A 19,505-nucleotide genomic window follows, 5' to 3' on the forward strand; every position below is an offset into this window, starting at 1 on the left:
CAAAGCAACCAAACTCTAGTTAAAAGCTAGCACAAAACAATACTACTACTACTAACTCTAACAAACTGATGTATCTAAAGGGGAAATTTAAATAGTAGCTGATTAGTCCACAAAGTCGTAAAAAAAGGGGTAGAACACACAAAAACCGGACTGAAACTAACATAACAAATTACATTCCCCCCATGATCCAGAGTTGTGGTATGACCCAATTAGCAGGTCTCCATATAGCCTTGCTCCGCCCTTTTTCCCACTTCTTAGTTCATCAACCAAAGGACCTGGAGCAGCTGCCACTGAGGTAACTCCGAAAACAAAGAAATCATACGCCCAACTGTGTAAACTAAAATGTCCGTACTTATTTTAGAATACAGTATAATATGATTGTATAAGTAAATTAAATCTAAACCGAAACCAACCCTTTCTTACTCTGTAAATTAAATACTATATTTAAAGAAAGATAAATCTAAGTGTAGTGTTATGTGTAAGTAGCACTGAGATGTTTGATAGATATTACCCAATATGTGTGGCTGTAACTGCAGCCATCACAGTCTCTCCCAATTAAGGCCAAATTAACAGCACTGATCTATTTGGTGTTAAATTTAATAATAATTATTAGGGATGGGTATCGTTTAGGTTTTATCCGATGCCGGTGCCAAACCGGTACTTTTGAAACGGTGCCGGTGCTTAAACGGTGCTCAAACCGGTGCTTAAAGAATGGAGAACACAAAATTGGTCCAAAACCCTCTCATGTTCAGCTGTTTTTTTTTTGTAAAAAGATAACAATGTTAGCTTTTTCTGCAGCTATAGGGGATTTATGGCATCACTCTTGGCTGGAAGCAGTGCTTAAACAATGGAAAAGATAACAAAAGCATTTGTGAAGATTCGATGTTTTCAGTTTCGTTGCAACTGTCTTAAATTCAGTTGTGTAACTGTTAGATGCTGCTGCCTCTGCCAAAACAAGGTTTATACTTCTAAACAGGGTTCAACAAATCTCAGAATTACACCCTTGACTATAGAAAGATTTACTGCCCTTTGATCACCTACTACTGTTGTGTTAGTTTTAGAGAGATGAAGAAAATCTCAAGCAAAAGGCCTGGGTAAGCTCAGATGAGCCAGTGTGTATGATGTGCTGTCCAACCACTTCTAGAGATAAGTGTTCATACTTTCTCACAGTGGTTACTCTTTAAGATGGAGCAAAAAGTCCGGGATCACAAGGAGCGGTGTGATTGAATTGTACAAATGGTGCACATGTTTAGGCAAGCTCTTCACAAAGCTATTTATGTTGCAGTCAGTAGTTCTAACAAAATATGATCAAAGATGGTGTGCGCAGAATGAGAAAAGAGAGCTCTGAAGAAAAGTTCCGACCCTTCACATCGCAGCACACAAGGCTCACTGGTGCATTGAAGGGATGGAGAAAGTTTTTGGATATTAAAGGAAGTCCTGAGAAGGAAGAAGTCTTCACGAGGAGAGAGTGTGTGCGCGTGTTTGCTTGCATGTGTGTTAGCGAGTCTGGATTCAACAGTATGATGATTTTAGTGGCTGCAGTGTGTGGTGTCGTTGAATTGCAGTGCTGACTGGTCTTTTTATTATTGTGGAGGCTTATTTTCACATTCGTAGTCAAAGTCGCTGCATTGAACTTATTCTGGGTGAGATGGGCAAGTAGTGGTGGTTGTAGCTAGGGAAGTAGTACAGGTCATCTGCTAATCAGGAGGTTGGAGGGTTGATCCCTGCCTGCTCCAGTCTCCAGTTTGGATGCATAAGTATCCTTGGGCAAGTGATACCCAAGTAGCCCTCCAGTGCATTGATCGGAGTATGAATGGGTGAATGATACATGTTGCATAAAGCACTTTAAGTGCTTAGAGTATGAAAAAAGCTAATCTAAGAACCAGTTCATTTACTAAAACAGAACTATTGAATCTAACGCGTTGTTTGCCAAACTTATAGTTTCTAAATGATCTAACTCTTATTAAATTATTTTAGGTGTCATGCACAATTCCGAGGTGTTCTATGGTTCTACTACACCTATTGAGAACACAATATTAGACACTCTAAGCTGAGGCTTAAAACCTGCCATCAAAGACGGCAGACAGAAAAGTTCTAATCTACATGACAGTAAACGCAGCATTTCATAAAAATCGCATGCTTTGCTGTGACACCAGAATGCTTCTTTCTTCTTAAATCTGATATTAAATCTATATTTAGAAAGTGCAGGTGATGGCGGGGAGTAGTGTAGTGATATTCTATGTGGGTCACCTTTTAAGGTCACTCATGCACACCGCCCAACAGCAAAGTCTTAGATGACGTGGGAGTTTCTGTTCTGCTGAAAACCAAGATACTCTTCGACACTATCCTCCATACTTGATAACACAGAGCTGCACTGGAAATGCATGAAAATATTCTGCATGCTTTGTTTTACTACACACAGAATAATGAAACTCTAAAGCCCGACTGATGATGGGATTTGTTTGTTTTTTTAAATTTACATTATTTGCAGTTATTCTGTTGACCTGTGAGCTGCATGGGTTTCCCTTATGTGTTTTGCTTTGCCTGTCTCTTTGCAGAATTGTTTGTTTATTTGAAAAGATTCAGGGAGGACAAACTGCTTTTCAACAGAAGAGAAGCATGAAATTAGCTGGTACCGTACATAACCAGGGAGGGCATTAACAGTTGGTGAGAAGTGCTGGCTAATGCAGGACTGTTGCTATTTATATCAGAATGTGGAAGAAGCTTTGGATGGAAGCTGGCTGAGCAAGACAAGTTTATAGGCACTATCTATATGTCTTCATTAATTTTGAATGCAGAAAAGTATGGATGGGAAAACTTCATTTGAAACACTGAATACTTTATCATGTGGGTTTTTTCTTATTTTCTGTATGCTGCATGGCCAAGACTGCTACTACAGAAATTAGGCTTTGATATTGTTAGAGCTGAATGAAAGCAAAGGGTAGAGACGCAGACTAATTGCAGGATGCTGATAACAGCATAAGATGTATTTTCTTTGAGCACAAAAGCATTCCCTTTGGTAAAAATGCTCCTTTGAGCAGAGTGAAGGAGCCCAACTCTTTAGTCACCATACAAATCTACAACAGAATCGTCTTTTCTCCTCCTCTCTTGCTCTAACACGCAGACAAACACATGGTATAGTGTCAAATTAAAGGACCAACCCTTGACCTTACGGTGATGAGATCTACTCTAAGGGAGCATTTTGCTGGGTTTGCCCCTTCAGAGATCAGGATCACTTGCAAATCAATGCAAAATAGTTGTGAGTGATCACCTTTACCCTACGATGAAACATTTCTATCTCGATGTTTTCTTCCGGGATGATGGTGCTACCCACCTAAAGAGCATGAATGGTAACAGTGTGGTTTGCTGACTAGTAAAAGTCATTATGTTTCAACACACATGAGAGCTGTGAGGAAGCCAGAAAAAAAAGAAAAAAAAAACTGGATGAGGGAATCCTTTGGAAGTGTGGTGTTCCTTCCTTCCAGTTCGAAAGACTTGCAGAATTGGTGTCAAGGTAGATTTAAGCATTTATGACAGCACCCAGTGGCCCAGAACCTTACTGAAACTCTTAATGCTGGGTTTTTCTGGAACTTGTCACTCCTTTGCATCTCATCAGGACACCTGCTGTCTCAGATCTTTCATATCCACCACTTTCTTCACTTTTTCTCTCCTTTCCAGCAACATTATTCTCACTGCAATAACAGAACTGAAGGTCATGGTTCTTTCACTCCCTAGTCTGGCTTTTGGTGACCTCCTTGGATCAAAGGGTGGAACATTAGTTGATGTCAGATACAGATATATATGTATTCAATAGTTCTCTCAGTTGGCAACTACCATGTGATGTGTGTGTTTGTGGTATAGATTCTGCCCCGTGTGTCATAACAGGCTTAAAGCTACAACCTTTTTGAAATGTGTAAAGGATCAAACGCCTGTTTAAAGTGCTCCTAATGACAAGCCCTCTAAGAATTATAGCCAGCTCTGCAGTTTCTTCCGGCTCTGCAGATTCATTTAACATTTTCCACTGTTTTGGATTTGCTGCCAGCAGCTTTAGGCTACTATTTTGGTTCACTCTCCTGGTGCTCATCAGCATAATTCCCAGATGCACTGGCAGCTGTCTTCCAACAAACAAGCTCTGTCAAATGACACACTACCTGCACAGTAACAAACAGCCACAAAGTGAAGCATCCGGTTAAAAGGAGACTGCTTCTCTCTGGGGTTAATTGAGATAAAGCTAAAAGTGCTGAATTTTTCATTTAACATGAACCAGAGCTCCCAGGGGAATGCTTGTTGCCCCTTGCCTGCTGAATGTGTAAACTGTCTGGGCACCTGGCTCGCCATTTTGACATTTCGGGATAATAAGTCAAAAAATTGTGCCTGCTGTTGGCTGGGATGCTCGCAAGTGTCAAAAATAATTACCGCCAGTAATCAAAAGCAGACAAAACAATTACACGCTTTAAGTTTAACAAGCTCGATGTGCTCGTGCATGGACGCGCGCGCGCTCTATCCGTGTCAAATGCCCTTGCCTGCGTCGTGCACCTCGTTACGTTTGATCCACGGGCTCCTGCGCTTCCACACGGCACAGACGCGCAGAGCGGACAGGCAAGCGCTGCTGCTGCTCATTCTGCTGCTGATTCCACGGGGGGAGGGGGGGCTCGTCACAGTCCCCATCCAGTCACGCTGAAACGGTGTGGGGTTCCTTCACTCCTCAATCAGGGATGCGCATCTGGACCGGAGAGTGTCCAGGGGACAATTACGCGTCAAAGCGCTCCACTGTACCTCTTCTTGTCATCCTGCCCCCGCAGAGGAAATAAACACGTCGTCTGAGGACAGTTTGGCTGTTTTCTTTTTCTTTTAATACAATGGCAGGCGCAAAGTGCCTTCTGAAGACGCCGAGGTAAGACGTCTTAATTATAGTAGCTTTAAAGAAAAATAACACATCGACGACCACATATTCCAAAACGAAATCTGTCTGTGCAGCAACTGATTTGAGAGCATGTTGTTCAGACTTTGTGGTGTTCTTCTTTCACTCGAGTGGAACTTTAATGTTTTTTAGGGGGGCTTCGCACAGAATTTTAATGTGATATTTTCGGATATGGTGTTTTAGGTAGTTTAAGTCTACCTACATGTGCCAGTGCGGCGTGTAATTTGTTGTATAGGCTCCAGGTGTACAACGTGGGGATTTCAGTGCTGTGCAGAGTGCTTGTTTACTGTGAGGGGGAAAAACGCACTAAATCCATGCAGTGTGACACCAGAGCTGCTTTCAGAGAAGGCTATTGGCTATTGCCAGTGCTCTGCCGTTAATAAGGTGTTTTACCCAGCCTGGCTTAGTTGATAGAAATGTCTGACAGTGGCAGCAGTCACGTTTCCAAATTTATTTATTTTTTTGCCCCTTCTTGGTAAGTTTTAGTCTTCTGCTTCATGTAGTCGAAGGTGAAATTGAAGGCTCGTGCAGTCTATAGATCTTAATTTGCCACGCTGGTTATTTTTAGTTGTGGAATCTCAAAGATAACGTCAAAAGTTACCAGCTTGTGGACCAGTAAACTGGCCCGCTCATCCCTGAGCATGAAATCCTCAATCGTACAAGCTTTCATAGTGAATTACAGCAGCAGACCCGGGGAGGGTGACGTGTCTAAAAACCAGACATTGCAGGGGGTTAATTGTGTCCTCACTTCAGGCTGATGCCTGTTGGTTACCTCGGGCCCGGGAGCACTTGAGCGCACATAACTGTCAGTCATCACCGTGTCGTGATGGAGAGGTCGTTAGGTGCAAAGATTAGAAAGCAGGTCGCGCGTGACAAATCATTTCCCCTCGTCTTCAGTTTTCTGTGATAAACGCTCATCGTGTGCATGAAAACCACCAACAAACCGCTTTATGGCGTTTTTCCATTTTCGTTTCTTTCCCTTTAAAAGCGTTTTCCCGCGTCCATTTTTCACCCTGCATCCATCTAGTTTTGTGCAAGCATCCGACAAATTCACCGCAGAATCATTGCGTGTGTGTGTGTGTGTGTGTGTGTGTGTGTGTGTGTAATGGGTGTTTTGATGTGCGCCTTGCAGACACAGCAGCCTATTTAAAGCACGTCATATCCACTTATCTCCAGTACATTATTTTTATCTTATTTTGTTTTTTCCTAGTGGTTCAGGACATTCACAGCAAACTCATTTTTCTGGTGACAGTTTATTTACATCAGACATGTTCATTAACTGCAAACGGATACAGTTGTGTGATTCCCCCGGGAAGAGGGGGGGGGGACTTTGGAAACAGAATGCTTTTAATTTGCTTTGAAATATGTGGATTATAGAAAAAAACAGCTGTTCCTATTTAAATATGCACCCCCAGCCTCTTCATTTTCCAAATTGATCCTCATAAATGCCATTCCGGATAAGCTTCGATTTGGCTTATCTCAGTGAAAGCATGCATAGAGGATAATGACGCCTTTCTGAGATTTTGGAGTTTGCGGTGTTTCGTCTCGTTGTGCACTCTGACAGGTACGCCCGTCACTACAGTTTGTCCAATAATTTTGTCCTGCGCTCCAAATAAAGGTCACATGTTGTGATCCTTTCCTGCTGCTGCTTTCCAAGTCAAATTTTTGGATCTGGCACAGAAGCTCTGATGTTTGGACGGTGCACTGCCATTGCTCCATGCTTGTTTGATATTAGTTTATTTCAGATAATGGAAACCACTTTAGAGTCTTGTGAATACCATGAAAGCCTCCTGCTAAAAGCAACAAAGGTTTGGCTTTACATTTATGCAGAATGTATTTGTATATCTCATTCTGGGGGAGAAGACCACTTTTTTTTTTTTTACTTAACAAATGATGCGATAAAAGGGGTCTTGACATCCACAGACAATAAATAAATAATAAATCAACTTCAGTTATTCATTAGAAATGTCACTTTGGTTGGATATAAACTGTTACATTTTCTTGACTGTAGGATCAGGGCTCAGGCATGGGTAATGGCTTTGATCCTGTCTCGTTGGGTTATGAAGGGTCGAGCTGAAGTGAATGAAGTATTCGGTGCAGAATATTGAAATGCATCTCCCGTCTGACAATAACTGTTTGCTTAATTCAACAGATGAGTGTCCCAGCTTTACAGTTTGAGCAAATGTGACAGTCAATGGGCCGCTCCAGTAAGCCCAGATAACCGCTCTTTACCGATTCCAGATTTTTTTTTTAAAAAGGGAAGTCTTTGACGAGAACTCGCTCTGACAAAGTCAACTCTGTGCCCTTTTGCCTTGCAGTAACTTCCAGTCGTCTGCCATGTTTGAAGGCTCAGAGTCTATCGAGGTGGAGGGAGGCAGCACAGAGAGCGCAGTGCCATCGTCCATCAGCGCCTGTAAGAAGGTAAGACTGGGTGTTCAAAACCTGTCTTGGTCATAGCATCTTGGATATAACAGGATGGGGGGGGGGTTGCTTGTTTCTCAGCTCATGTTTCTGTGCACCTGTCTGTCATATTTGCCTTTCCATCAGTCTATATTTCTAGCAGTGCCAGAAATGTTCATTTCCTCCTCCTGGGTGCCAGTGACGCTCAGGGGTTGTGTAATAAGAGGAACAGTCAGGCCCCCCGGGTCAGCCCAGTAGATTTATCACATCCCAGTGCCACAGAGACAGGACGAGAAATAATACAGATCAGTGGGCTGAGGTGGTGGCTTAGATTGAATTTCCTTTCAAAGTGTGTGTACCGTAGATCTTTTGGGTGTGTGTGCCTGACTGTACATTATGTATGTGTGCTGGTGGAGTCTAATTAGTTAAGAACATGAGCAGTAGGCTGACTTCCACCAAAGTGTCCTGTACAGACAGAAGGTGATATCTATCTTATAATTGGGCCTCTGGCTCCGCTGACCTGTGGCAGCAGCCTTCGATATTATCGCTCTCGGTGAGATCAGCTGACCCTGCGTCACTTTTACCTGGCTGAAGGCCTGCACAGATGGCCTGTTCCAGAGGGTGCAAGCAGGGGGGGACATGGTTTGTCACTAAAAATACATAGTGAGAATGAACAACGCAGTCACGTGTCACAATAATTGCACAAGAATGCTATTAATGGCTAAAATGTGATTTTAACCTTTTATCTGCTGCACTTGAGTAGTACAAAACAATCTTCTTTTACAAATAAAAGATCACAGATGCATTTAATGAGGTCAATACCAATTACTGTCATAAGAGGATCACTGATTTTTGCAACTGAGAGGTTATTAAAACAGCTTGGCCAGCAGTTACAACACACTAGATTATTACGGAGAAGAACATTATAAATAACCAGCTGCGTGATTTTACGTTTCATCCTAGGGTTTCATGAAAATATCACCTAAGGGAGGACACTATCTGTGACTGCTTAGTTGACAGATTTCTGATGCCTAGCTGCGGACACTTAAACTGAAATAAATGTCCTAGAGAAAGGTCAATTGATCCCATCCTCCTGAAGGGAAAGCAGAGTGGCAGATGAAAGTGGATGGGTGACTCAGAAAGTGTGTGTGTGGTGGTGGGGGGGTGGGTGTCATTCGCTGTGTGCGTTGGTGCATCTGAGTAGAGTTCATCTGTGTGCTTCAGGTTCTGTGCAGTAACAGTGTGCTGGACTCATCGGAGTACTGGCTGAGGAATGAAAAGGCTCTGTGCAGACTGGGCCTGCTGGATGACGACATGGAGGGCGGCTGCACCATGGTGAGTAGCATACGCGTTGGCAACAAAGTCTGACCACATCGGCTCTAGTGTTCAGTCTTTATGTTCAGCGATGGAAAGGAAACGGTTTGAAATTTAAGGCAGGAACGATGTGAAGGCCCATCTTCAGTCTGCTTCCACTGAGCGTGTCTTTAAAAACAGATATTTTACAGCAGGCTCGTGGTAGCTTCTTGTTGCTATTTAACTGAAAGGTTTTGCTCATAATCTACTCAGAAACTTTGAGTAGATACAAACTGCAGCTCTATTCTGCTTTCTGCTTTTGAAAGCTCACTTTAACGAGCAGGGTCTTTGATAATCATTTATCACTTTCAGTGACGTTACGTCTGTCGCGTGAACACTTTTCGCACGTCATTTCAATTTGCTGTTTTGTTCACTTTGTGAAATTGTAAATTAACAGAGTGCAAACACTGAGTGGAAGCCTTTTATTTTCCTTAGCGTCACTCTGTCTTATGAATTGTAAATTCAGTATGAATTACATTCAGGATTTGCATCTGTCAGGGGCTAAAAGGCACTTGGTTCTTGTTCGGGAATGGCCGGTGTTTGATCCTTCAAGCATATCAGTTCAATTTTACACCATCGTTGAAATGTGACATAAACTAGATCAACGCTCTTAATAAAATGCTTTACCCCGGAGTCTCACAATCTTTAATGTAGGTGGGACTCATTAAGGAAAGTAGCTGAAGTACACAATCTGTTCTCTCTAATAACACCAGCTGTTTCTCAATAAGAATGGCATATTCTTTCACACTGTCACAGCCTAATAATAAGTCTACATTCAAGCCCCTCCGGGATAAAATTAAATTTCTTACCTTCAGCTGCAGATTATCTTTTGACTCCCTGCTTCTTGACTTTTTCTTTAAAAAAAAAAAAAAATCCCATTTATATGTAATCTACACATATTTACCAGGAGAATCCAAGCAACACTTCTAAATCACCGGTCACATCTTGCAGCCTCATCTCATTGACTGCAGGACCAGCTCTATGGACCAAAAGCTGCTTTGCTTTCCACGTCTACAAGTTCTAATGATTCTGTCAGTTTATAGCACGCAGGTCATCTGCAGCGAGTTGTCATTACGTTTTTATACATGATGTACACATTCAATGTCATTTTCTGTCTGAATGGTACTGCATCCCACAATCACATAAACAGACAGTTCCCTTGTGCAAAGTTGATGTTGGATTGCACCGATTTGTGAATAACAAAGCCAATATTTACGGGATTGACTGTCCAACATGCTCTGTCCACTGAATATTTCCAGTAGTTTTTGAAGTGGAATTTAATTTCCTGAAGTGCATTTTCTGATGTGAGGAAGGGCAGTCGTAGAAAATATCCCAAACTGATTCTCCCCAAATCATCCAGATTGTAGGTGTAAATGTTCTTAATGGTTAACATGATAAGCACTACATCACCATGTTAGAATCACTGATAATTATTATTATTATTTTATTATCGCCATGCTAAACTGCAGTGTCACAGACCTGCCGTGGATTTTTATTGTTTTATTGCTACTTCTGTTGCTCTCAGTTCACAGCACATTTTTGAGGTTAGCGTTGGGGGTTAAAGTGGGATTTGACAGGTGTGTCTGCAGTGAAACACAACAAACAGTAACAGGGTTTTCAAGCCTTAGCTAACCAGTGCCATTGAACTTACTGCAGTTTATCCTCGCTACTGAATCAATACACGAGCAAGAGTTACTTTTAATTTCTATAATTATCACTGTCACAGGCTAAGATGGTCAGTTTTATGTAGCTAATGTAAGTGGCAGTAATACACCACTTAATAAGCAATAAAGTGCTTGCACATTGTTTTCCCCCATCCATAAAAGATGCCTCGAGTGCTTGGTAATCATTACCAAGGTAACAGGAATAGCAGTAATTTAGCAAAGAGCACCGTTCTCACACTCATGTCACACTTCGTAAGTGTGAGCAGCTGCATGCTGAATTGAATGTTCCTGCAACCACCCGACATGAGCGGCATTCTTGTAGATGATGTGCACAAGCTTCGAACAACTGTGTTTTGTCAGTTTTCTATTTCACCGAGATCCCAACATTCCTGTGTTTCACATACTGATCCTGCATTTTTCATCAAAAAGCTGTTTAAGGTCGCCATCAATTTAAGCCAACTTGCTTCAGTTTGGTTGTCTTTCACAAACAAAACATTTGAACAGCAGTTGGTTAGGGTTTCAGAGCTGTGTCTCTGAGATGATCCTATTATCTACTGGGGTTTTTGAGTGTTTGCCTTATAGGAATTACTTAGACATACACTGACCCTTTTTTTTTTTTTTTTTTTTTTAATTATCTTTGAGCATGTTTAATAATAAAAATAATCCAAAGTAACAGAGTTGCAAGATTACATAGGAAAAGAAAAAAGGACGAGATGTTTAATAGATTTATAGAGGGCTGATGATCTGTACATCGCTCAAAATGCACCTGTTATCCACTGGTTGCGCAACCATGAAAAAATAAGTACATGCATACAGTTTTCATAGGAGTTAAAAGGACAAGTGGCAGCCACTTTCTGCTAATCAGATGCACTTGAATCATCAGCAAGTGTGCGCACCTCTATCAAATCAGAAAGATTGGCAGTTTCTTGGTCTGTAGCATCAATCCAGACACAAACTGCAACACAAGACAATCCAGGGGTGGATGTCGCAGCAAATTCACCTTAAGGTCAGACGGTGTAATGCTCAGAGCAAGCGTAAAAAACCCCAAATGTGTTAAATATTAAAGTTCAAGACAGTACAATTAGAAAAAGACTGAACAAGAACGGCTTGTGCGGGAGGGTTGCCAGGAGAAAGTCTCTTCCTCTCCTAAAAGAAGATGGCAGCACAGCTTAGGTTTGCAAAGTCACATGTAAACTAAAGACCTCAGGAACAGTGTCTATTGGACAAACAAGATCAAAGTGGAAATGTTTGACCATAATGCAGAGCGCCATGCTTGGCAAAAACCAACCACAGCATATCATCACAAACATCTCATACCAGCTGTTAAGGTGGAGGGCTGATTATATTTTGCTGCCAAAGGATCTGGATACCGCAAAATTACTGACCCAACCATGAACTTTGTACAGCAGATATGTCTCTGCTAAGGTTCTGAGTCATCCAGGTCATTTTAGTCTAAGGAGGTTGGAAAGAAAATCAGAATCAGAATCAGAATGGGTTTATTGCCAGATGTTGAGGTTTACAACATTAGGAAATTGCTGCGGTGCTTCAGTGCAGACAATAAGAATTAAAGTGCTATGTAGAAAGAAAGATATGTGCATGAGATATACATGAGATATATACATGAGAATAAGAATTATGAGTGCTACGTAGAAAGATATATACATGAGTGCAGGTGGTGATCAGTGCCAAACATATATACATGAGAATAAGAATTATGAGTGCTACGTTGAAAGATATATACATGAGTGCAGGTGGTGATCAGTGCCAAACATGAAATGATGCAGTGACACAGCGTAGGGTCATGTGTTAGTGGCGGGGACAATCATGTGGTTATTGTTCATGTGTCCAACAGCAGAGGGGAAGAAACTGTTCTTGTGGCGAGAGGTTCTGGTGCGAATGGACCGGAGCCTCCTGCCTGAGGGGAGCAGGTCAAACAGACTGTGTCCAGGGTGAGAAGGGTCAGCTGAGATCCGGGCTGCACGCCGCAGTGTCCTGGAGGTGTACAGGTCCTGCAGAGATGGGAGTCTGCAGCCAATCACCTTCTCAGCAGAGCGCACAACACACTGCAGTCTCTGTTTGTCCCTGATAGTGGCTCCAGCGTACCACACGGTGATGGAGGAGGTGAGGATGGACTCGATGATTGCAGTGTAGAATTGCATCATCGTCCGTGTTGGCAGGTTGAATTTCTTCAGCTGCCTCAGGAAGTACATCCTCTGCTGGGCTTTCTTGATGACGGAGGTGATGGTGGGCTCCCACTTCAGGTCCTGGGTGATGGTGGTACCCAGGAAGCGGAATGAGTCCACAGAGGTGATGGGGGTGTCAGTCAGGATGATGGGGGGGAGTGGGGCTGTGTGCTTCCTGAAGTCCACAATAATCTCCACTGTCTTCTGGGAATTCAGCACCAGGTTGTTGTGGCTGCACCAAGACACCAGACGTTCAACCTCCCTCCTGTAGGCAGACTCGTCCCCGTCCGAGATGAGCCCAATGACGGTGGTGTCATCTGCGAACTTGATTAGCTTGACAGACTGGTGGGTGGAGGTGCAGCAGTTGGTGTACAGGGAGAAGAGCAGAGGAGAAAGAACACAGCCCTGAGGGGAGCCGGTGCTGATGGTCCGGGAGTCCGAGACATTCTTTCCCAGCCTCACGTGCTGCTTCCTGTCCGTCAGGAAGTCAGTGATCCACCGGCAGATGGGATCAGGCACATTCATCTGGGAAAGCTTGCCTCGGAGATGGTCTGGAAGGATGGTGTTGAAGGCAGAGCTGAAGTCCACAAACAGGATCCTGGCGTAGGTTCCTGGGGAGTCCAGATGCTGCAGGATGAAGTGTAGGGCCATGTTGATGGCGTCGTCTACAGACCTGTTGGCTCTATATGCAAACTGCAGGGGGTCCAGGAGGGGGGCCGTGAGGGTCTTGAGATGGGAGAGAACTAGGCGCTCAAATGACTTCATGACCACAGATGTCAGAGCCACGGGTCTGTAGTCATTTAGTCCAGTGATCCTAGGTTTCTTGGGGACAGGGATTATGGTAGAGGACTTGAAGCAGGCAGGCACATGACATGCCTGCAGTGAGGAGTTGAAGATGCCAGAAAACACTGGGGCCAGCTCGTTTGCACAGTGTCTGAGGGTGGCAGGAGACACACCGTCTGGGCCGGGAGCTTTCCGAGCATTCAGACTCCTAAACTGCTTCCTCACATCTGCTTCATGAATATGAAGAGTTGTGGTCGGAGGAGGTGGTGTGAAATCCTCTTTTGTGTGGGGTGAGGGGGCGGGTGTTGCAGGTGAACAGTTTGAAGGTGGTGATGGCTCTATGGAGGGGGGAGAGGTGGGGGAATGAGTGTCCAAAGTGCCTCTATTGTTGGGGTCGTTGGAGGTGTGAAGGCTGCCTGATGGCTCGTCAAAACGGCAGTAGAAGTCGTTAAGGGTGTTGGCTAAGAGCAAGTCATCAGTGGAGTGGGGGGTTTTAGGCTTGTAGTTTGTAATATTCCTAAAACCTTTCCACACAGAGGCCGAGTCATTCTCTGAGATCTGCTGCTGCATCTTCTCAGAGTGCTGATGTTTAGCAATGTCCACTTCTTTAGTGAACCTGTACTTGGCCTCTCTGTAGCAGTCCCTGTCTCCGCTTCTGAACGCCTTACTCTTTTCCAGCCACAGCTTTTTGAGTTTAGGAGTAAACCAGGGTTTGTCGTTGTTATAACTCACCCTGGTGTGTGATGGCACAATGCTGTCCTCACAGAAGTGGATATAGGAGGTGACAGTGTCCGTAAACTCGTCCAAGCTGTTAGAAGCAGCCTTCATTGTGTCCCAGTCTGTGGTCTCCAAACACGTGCGAAGCTCCTCCACAGCCTCGTTGCTCCACAGTTTTTTGGTCCTCATGACAGGTTTGGAGAGCTTCAGCCTCTGTCTGTACGCGGGGATTAGGTGGATCATGACGTGGTCAGAAAGTCCGAGTGAAGCGCGCGGCACCGCGCGATAGGCCCCGCTGATCGTGCTGTAGCAGTGGTCCAATGTCCTCTCCTCTCTGGTCGGGCATTTAATATACTGCTTGTATTTCGGAAGCTCATGGCTCAGATTGGCTTTGTTAAAGTCCCCAAGAGCAATGATGAGAGAGTCCGGGTATGTCCGCTCCATGTGGAGAATCTGCTCTGCGAGTGCGCACTGAGCTGCTTGCGCATCCGCGTCTGGTGGGATGTAAACAGCGGCCAGGATGAATGAAGCAAACTCCCGCGGAGAATAAAACGGTTTGCAGTGAATAAAAAGATATTCCAGAGAGGGAGAGCAGTGCTGAGCAATCACTGTTACATCTGTGCACCAGCCACTATTGATGTAGAAGCAGACACCTCCACCTTTGGTTTTACCGGAGAGAGCGGCCTGCCGGTCCGCGCGCAGCAGATGAAAGCCCTCCAGCTTGAGCGCGCAGTCCGGGATGTCCTCACTGAGCCACGACTCCGTAAAACATAAGACACAGGAGGAGGCAAAGTCTCTGTTCATGCTTCTCATCAGGGCCAGTTCGTCTATCTTATTCCAGAGTGAGCGTACATTAGAAAGGAAGATCCCAGGAAGGGCCGTTCTCAGTCCGCGTCTCCTCAAACGCACGAGTACGCCGGCTCGCTTACCTCTCTTTCGACGTCTCACTTTCCTGATCAGAGTCAGCAGTAAATCTGGACTTAAGAGCTGAAAGGTCTTCAAGGAAACTTATCCAAGAAGCTTCTTCAGTTCTAAGAGCGATTGGTGGAGAGTCCCAGATTTTAAGCCCTATGGGAGTGTACCCAAGTGGGTCCCAAGAGGACCCCCTAATGATCCTCTACCTAGTCACACGAGCCAAGGTGTGAAAACGGGCGTGGGTCACAATCAGCCAAGGTTTCAGGTGAAACCTAGCCCCACCCTATCATGTGATTTTCTGAGGTCAAATGGCCCAAGTTGTGAGTGGGTGCTGAGGCTTCTGGGAAGGGATCTCAAAACTGGATTATAGATGGCAGACAGTTGGTGTCATAAGACACAGGCCTCTGTTCAAAGATGGTCATTCGCAGTGGACATAGATGGCTTCTTTCACTCTTCTCAGATGATTTGAAAGAGGAGTCTGGGAGCATCTGGGAAGTCCAGATGCATTTCTTTCCAAGCTCCTTAGACTTTGCAGAGCAAAGTATTCAAATGCGAGGCTGTCTTTCTGACAGCTAAAACCTGGCCATAACTGGATCGTGCAACAGGACAATGAATCCAAGAACACCAGCAAATGGAGAAAAACAAGAATCAAGTTGCTGCAGTGGCCCAGTCAAAGTCCAAACCTCAACCTGATTGAAATGTGAAGAAAGCTTATATATGCATAAATGCCTGTAAATGATGTGAGGGACGGAGGGACTTTTTTTGCTTTCCATGAAAAGCTGTGTGTGACCAGTGCCAACATGAAAATAAAGACTACTCTGCAGAAGACTATTCTCAAGCTCCTACCTGAGTTTATGCAGACAGTGTTAATTTTTCTTCCATATAACGTAAGCCCTAGCATCTTAATCTTCAGGTTTTGTATAAATAATACAATGGCCATTTGTTTTCTTTACTCTACTGTTTTCTATGAATCAGAGGAAAACGTTAATACGACTGCAAACAGATGAGACCCGTCCCCTTGGAGCAACGCTCTCGGACTGCAACATGACAAATCGCTCTCGTGACTCTCAATTCACCGTTCAGCTTTTCTGCAGCTTGCACAGAGAATCAGTCAAACTGGAATTTACAGTTAATGCCATCATAAAAGAAGCACAGGGATGAAAATGTACTTTTATATACAAATATGTACAGTTTAAACCTTGATATCCAAAGGCCAACAAGTCTATGAGGTTAAGTTTTCTAAGGAATGATCGCTTGAGTGAGGGAAAGGGGGAAAAGCATTAGTGTTTGTGTGTTTAGGAACAGGAGTAGTCTAAAATGAGTGTGGAAGGCCAAAAACTGAGCTAAATAAAAGATAAAAGCTCTGGATTTTCTGTGTTTCGCTCCATAATCCACCTCTGGCTGCATCGCGTTGTCACCTTTGATCATTCACTCATGTTTTAATGCATGAAGTCACAGAGAAGTGTCATGTTGCTGCGATAGTCACACTGAATTTCGTCACACTGAATTTCATCACACCCCTGAGTGCTCTGACAAGATGAGCGTTTTGAAGAGAAATGCAGCACCTAATTTTTTTTCTCATTTGCGAGGCAAATTGTTGCTTAACCTCTGCGAATTTCTATTGTTCTATCTGCTACTTGCATTTATTTACCAACATGATTTAAAACTAAGCTGTTCATAAAACTCCAGCAATAAAAGAAGAATTAGAGAGAGCAGAAGTCCATATATTTAAACTATTGTCGGCACTTTTCACATGCAGGAAATGTTTCCCAAACTGACACGAGAAGTTTAGGTTAGCCTTCAGAGCCTCTGCCGAACACTTTCCATTCCTCTCTCCATCCATCTTCCCCTTTGAACTGCAGTCCATGTAGGAAAATGACCTATTCATCACGAGACTCAAACACTTCTCACTTGGGTAGTGTGTCGTGTCCTGACCTTTCCCTTCCTGACAGAGAGAGAAGGGGGGGACAGAATAAATATGCCATCGGCCACGGCAGCAGCGCTGACTTAAAGCAGGATCGGAGCAGGAAACAAAACCTCCTTCATCCAAGACTTAAACCACTTCTCGCAGTTTCTTCTTTAGACTGTCTGTCTTTTTTGACAGATTTTTGCTTATGGTGCAAAGCTGTGGTCTAAAGTCCTCCTATTTTTTTGTCTTTATATTAGATTGTGTGTCACTAAGTCTGAATATTTATAGTTGAGGCGAAGATGAATTTGTCTGCTCAGGGGCAACAGTGCAGAGGCATCCAAGATTTATTTCCCTCCCTCTTCCCAAATTGTTTTGAGAGACACTGTATTTCCAAAAGTATCTGCTCACCTGCCTTCAAACGCACATAAACTAGAGCGACATACCATTCTTAATCCATAGTGTGTTGGAAATCTAGTTTTTAGTGCATGTTTATTTAATATTGATCGTATAGTCTTAGTTCAACGTGTAGCTTGGACGGGGTCTTGTTTAGGTGATGTGTAGCTGTCTCTGGAGCTGGAAGCCAGCCTAATGTGCAGTAACACATTTGGGAGGTGTGTAATTTTATGCACTGGCTTAATATCGTGCGTTGGCTTTAGCACAGTGACTTCACAAATTTAAAACAATGCATTTTGAACGTGGACGCACGCGTTTCTCTTAGCCTAGCAAGGTGACAATAGAGATAGTAAAAGCAGTGGAGGAGGAAAAAAAATATGAAAATGATGGCTAATAATGAAATTGCTTCAAAGCACTTATATTTACTGTAATGTCTTATTTAACAGATTTAATATTAGTATGACTACTGTGTTTCTGTGGCTGCGTACCAGAAGGGATTTGGGGTTGGTGATAATAGGATTACATTTCTGGAGAGAGGAAATGGGAGTGTAACTGTACAACAGATGTAAATAGAAATAGCATTGATTAACTTCCTACGCACTCTCATCCAGTGATAAAGCCAAATCATTCTTTGCATTGCAAACTTTGTGATAAACTGTATTGTTAGCTCATCTCAGCACTTCTCCAAATGTGTAGACACAATTGAATGTATGCGTTTCAAAAACTGAAGCATCACCTACCCGGGGCCTTCAGAGACCTGTAACCTACTCTTAGTCATTTTCACCTCAGTCCTTTAAGGTTTGAGATCACTTAAAAGATCCTACTGACATGTTTCCACCTGTATTTACTGAAAAATATGACCCTTTGGTGAATGTATACATCTGTCAACCCAACTGACGTATATAGTAAGAAGAATCAGAAGACGACAGCTGTATTTGTCGCCTTTCTGATTTCTTAGTTTTTTTGCGTCACACTTAAATGTTTCAGATCATCAAACAGATTTTGACAAAGCTACTCAAACCTACCTGCCCTGTGTAAAAGAGGATTGTCCTGCCCTTGTCCTCTAAACCTAATGACTGGTTCTGCCAATCTTGGCAGCAAGAACTGCAGTCAAGACATTTTGTGTTAACTGGCAATGGTTTTAATTCAGTCACATTGGAGGGTTTCCCCATTTTCTGGTAGCGAGCAGAATTCATGGTTCCATGAATTACAGCCCAGGTCTTAAAGCAGCAAAGCAACCCCAGAACCATGTTTGCCTGTTGGTATGATGATCTGTTTATGAAATGCTGTGTTAGTTTTACAGCAGATGTAACAGGACTCAGGCGTTCCAAATACTTTAGGGGTTGCCTTGTCAGTCTTAGGATCATCATTGACGGGTCTTTGTTTTTCTCATTGGGACTCTCCGTTGGAAGCCATTTTTGCTCAGTGTCCTTTTTTTATTGTTGAAACACAGACTTTGACCTTAACTGTGACACGTGAGTCCTGCAGTTCTGTAATGTTGTTCTGGCTTCTTTTGTGACCTCCTGGATGAATTATCAATGCACTCCTGGAGTAATTTTGGTGGACCGCCCACTCCTGGGAAAGTTCACCACCTTTCCAAGTTTTCTTCATTTAAGGATAATGGCTCTCACTGTAGTTCAGTGGAGTCCCAAAGCCTCCAGATAACTTTTTCCAGACTGATCGATGTCAGCTTTGTTTTTCCATCTGTTTCTTTAGATCATGCCTTTTGAGATTTTTGAGTCTATTCACTTTGTCAGGTTCTATTTAAAGAATTTCATGATTCAACAGGTCTGGCAGTAATCAGGCCTGGGTGTGGAAAGCTAGCAGCTACCTTTTCATACAGTGTTTGTTTTTGTTTTTTCCTCTCAATAAATGAAATCATAATTTAAAAACTGAATTTTATATTTACTCAAGTTATTACTCAAGTAAACTTGTTTGTGCTGAAACATGTAAGTGGCAAGCGAACAAATACTTTTTCACAACATTGTATGTAGCATTCTTTTAGCCTGGGGCGCTAAATTCAGCAGCTCACTGCCAAGCAGTGATCGTATAACACTGCGTGATTCAGCAATAGAAAGGCACAGCTGTTTAAAATTAACCTCTTTTTCACGTCTGGATTTGAGAATAGTACATGTTGTTGCTTTGTTGTTTGTTTTTTATTTTAAAGCTATATCTGATCACGCATATCAAATAGGAAGCGACTAAGCCTGGCCAGTCTCGGTGTGCAGCATGTGTTCTTTTCCTTTATGGCCTCGTGGACAGCTGAT

General features: G+C 43.2%; 1 protein-coding gene across 2 annotated transcripts in view; it reads left to right on the forward strand.

Annotated features, from left to right (window-relative positions):
- Positions 1-200: 200 nt before the first annotated feature.
- sphkap (SPHK1 interactor, AKAP domain containing) overlaps positions 201-19,505 on the forward strand; it is a 36,199-nt gene continuing 16,894 nt past the window's right edge. Inside the window, exons 1-3 of one of the 2 annotated variants that reach the window (XM_085371302.1) lie at positions 201-295; positions 7,240-7,342; positions 8,546-8,656. In XM_085371302.1, coding sequence (XP_085227428.1) covers positions 201-295; positions 7,240-7,342; positions 8,546-8,656 — 309 coding nt within the window. Of the gene's footprint in view, positions 296-4,859; positions 4,895-7,239; positions 7,343-8,545; positions 8,657-19,505 lie in introns of those variants that run through there. The other variant, XM_085371303.1, reaches the window with a different exon arrangement.

This window comes from Diplotaxodon limnothrissa, linkage group LG14, assembly GCF_057381915.1.
Source record: "Diplotaxodon limnothrissa isolate DT_005_m linkage group LG14, D_limnothrissa_male_GT1.1, whole genome shotgun sequence".
NCBI classification, from domain to species: Eukaryota; Metazoa; Chordata; class Actinopteri; order Cichliformes; family Cichlidae; genus Diplotaxodon; species Diplotaxodon limnothrissa.